Source organism: Teleopsis dalmanni, chromosome 1 (genome assembly GCF_002237135.1).
Source record: "Teleopsis dalmanni isolate 2A chromosome 1, ASM223713v2, whole genome shotgun sequence".
Classification (NCBI taxonomy): domain Eukaryota; kingdom Metazoa; phylum Arthropoda; class Insecta; order Diptera; family Diopsidae; genus Teleopsis; species Teleopsis dalmanni.
The window spans coordinates 207457843-207459218 of record NC_051846.1 but is presented as its reverse complement, the minus strand read 5'-3'; the positions used below and the strand labels follow the sequence as shown (position 1 = coordinate 207459218).

The 1376-nt window shown below is 24.6% G+C and overlaps 1 protein-coding gene across 1 annotated transcript in view; it reads left to right on the top strand.

Moving 5' to 3' along the window:
* The first annotated feature begins 379 nt into the window (after positions 1-379).
* LOC119667145 (cytosol aminopeptidase-like) overlaps positions 380-1376 on the top strand; it is a 3935-nt gene continuing 2938 nt past the window's right edge. Inside the window, exon 1 of the mRNA XM_038076433.1 lies at positions 380-400. Within this exon, the coding sequence (XP_037932361.1) occupies positions 380-400 (21 nt within the window). The remainder of the gene's footprint in view (positions 401-1376) is intronic.

Genomic DNA, 1376 nt, shown 5'->3' with positions numbered 1-1376 from the left:
TTAATTTTCTCCCATCCAACAACTTTTATCTTTTATACATCATCAGATATATGTATTTACATCAGAACAAAATCTTATATTTTATTACCGCATTACTTACTGTTTGCTCACTTCAATGATAAGCACATATTTTTGCCTTGATATCTTATTTTTGCAAAGAAGTATGAGATTAATTAATGTTATCTTGTAGATACAAGTTATTGTCATGCGTGCTTTTAACGTGTGTGGGCAAAAAAAAATTGCATAAAAATTTTATAAACGATTAATAAAATTGTATACATGTTTATTAAGATATTACAGTAGTATAGTGAGATTAACTGATAATGAGATACTTAGTACTATTTTGAGAATCTTATTATATATCTAAATGTAGCAAAAAATGTTAAAATGCAATGTCAAGGTATTTTATATATATTTTTTTTGCCTTATTGTCTTTTATTGTAAAAAAATGTTTAAAATTTCATTTTTATATTAATTTATAATAACTTCCATAGAGAAATGCAGCAGATTGTATGATTAGTTAGTGTATAATCAAGAATTTAATAAACGAATAGATAACAGCTTAAAAAAGGTTGCCACTAGTACGATATTTCGAGCAACCATCAAATCAATAAATGAATATATCTTTTTGTCTATAAAAAAATATTTTTACTTAACAAAATGAAGTTTTTACTTAACATCAAGATTGTATGATGTGACATATTATCCGCATATCTGTCACTGTCTAGAAAGAATTGAGACTAACATAAAACTAAAACTGAAACTAAATAAGACTTTATACTAAAATATAAACTTGATACTGTAGGATTAAGGGATCACACATCCATACAAGTTGTGATCTTAAATAGGTCATTATAGTTAAAGCTAAAGCTAAAGGCTCTTATTAAAGTAACTTCCTTCTTGATTAATGTGGCCAGTTAGTCTTTATTTGAATATAGTTACTATAGTATTCCCAAGAGTATTTGTAAATTGAATTTATATTTCACACAGCTTATTAAGTCTATTTTTCTTAAGTCTATTTTATAGTCATAGAGAGTATCTGTAATAGAAAATGTATGAATAATAATAAAGTTTTACCGTTTTTGTTATTCTATTTTTTTTTTGTTCCAACTAATATGATATATCGAATTACTTTAAAATGGTCTTCAAGTATTTCAAATATACTGTACTAATTAAAAGCGTGGTACGAGTAACACTTTGTATCAGTTTTTCAAAGGCGTTATCAATTATTTATCGGATTAAAAACAGTTTTATTGAAAATAAATAAATATAATTTACGTATTAAATATCTCAACACTAAAAGTACTACTCAGTATTATAATTACAGTGACTAATTCTTATGAAAGTCTATTAATTTGTTAGTATTTAAGTCTTGA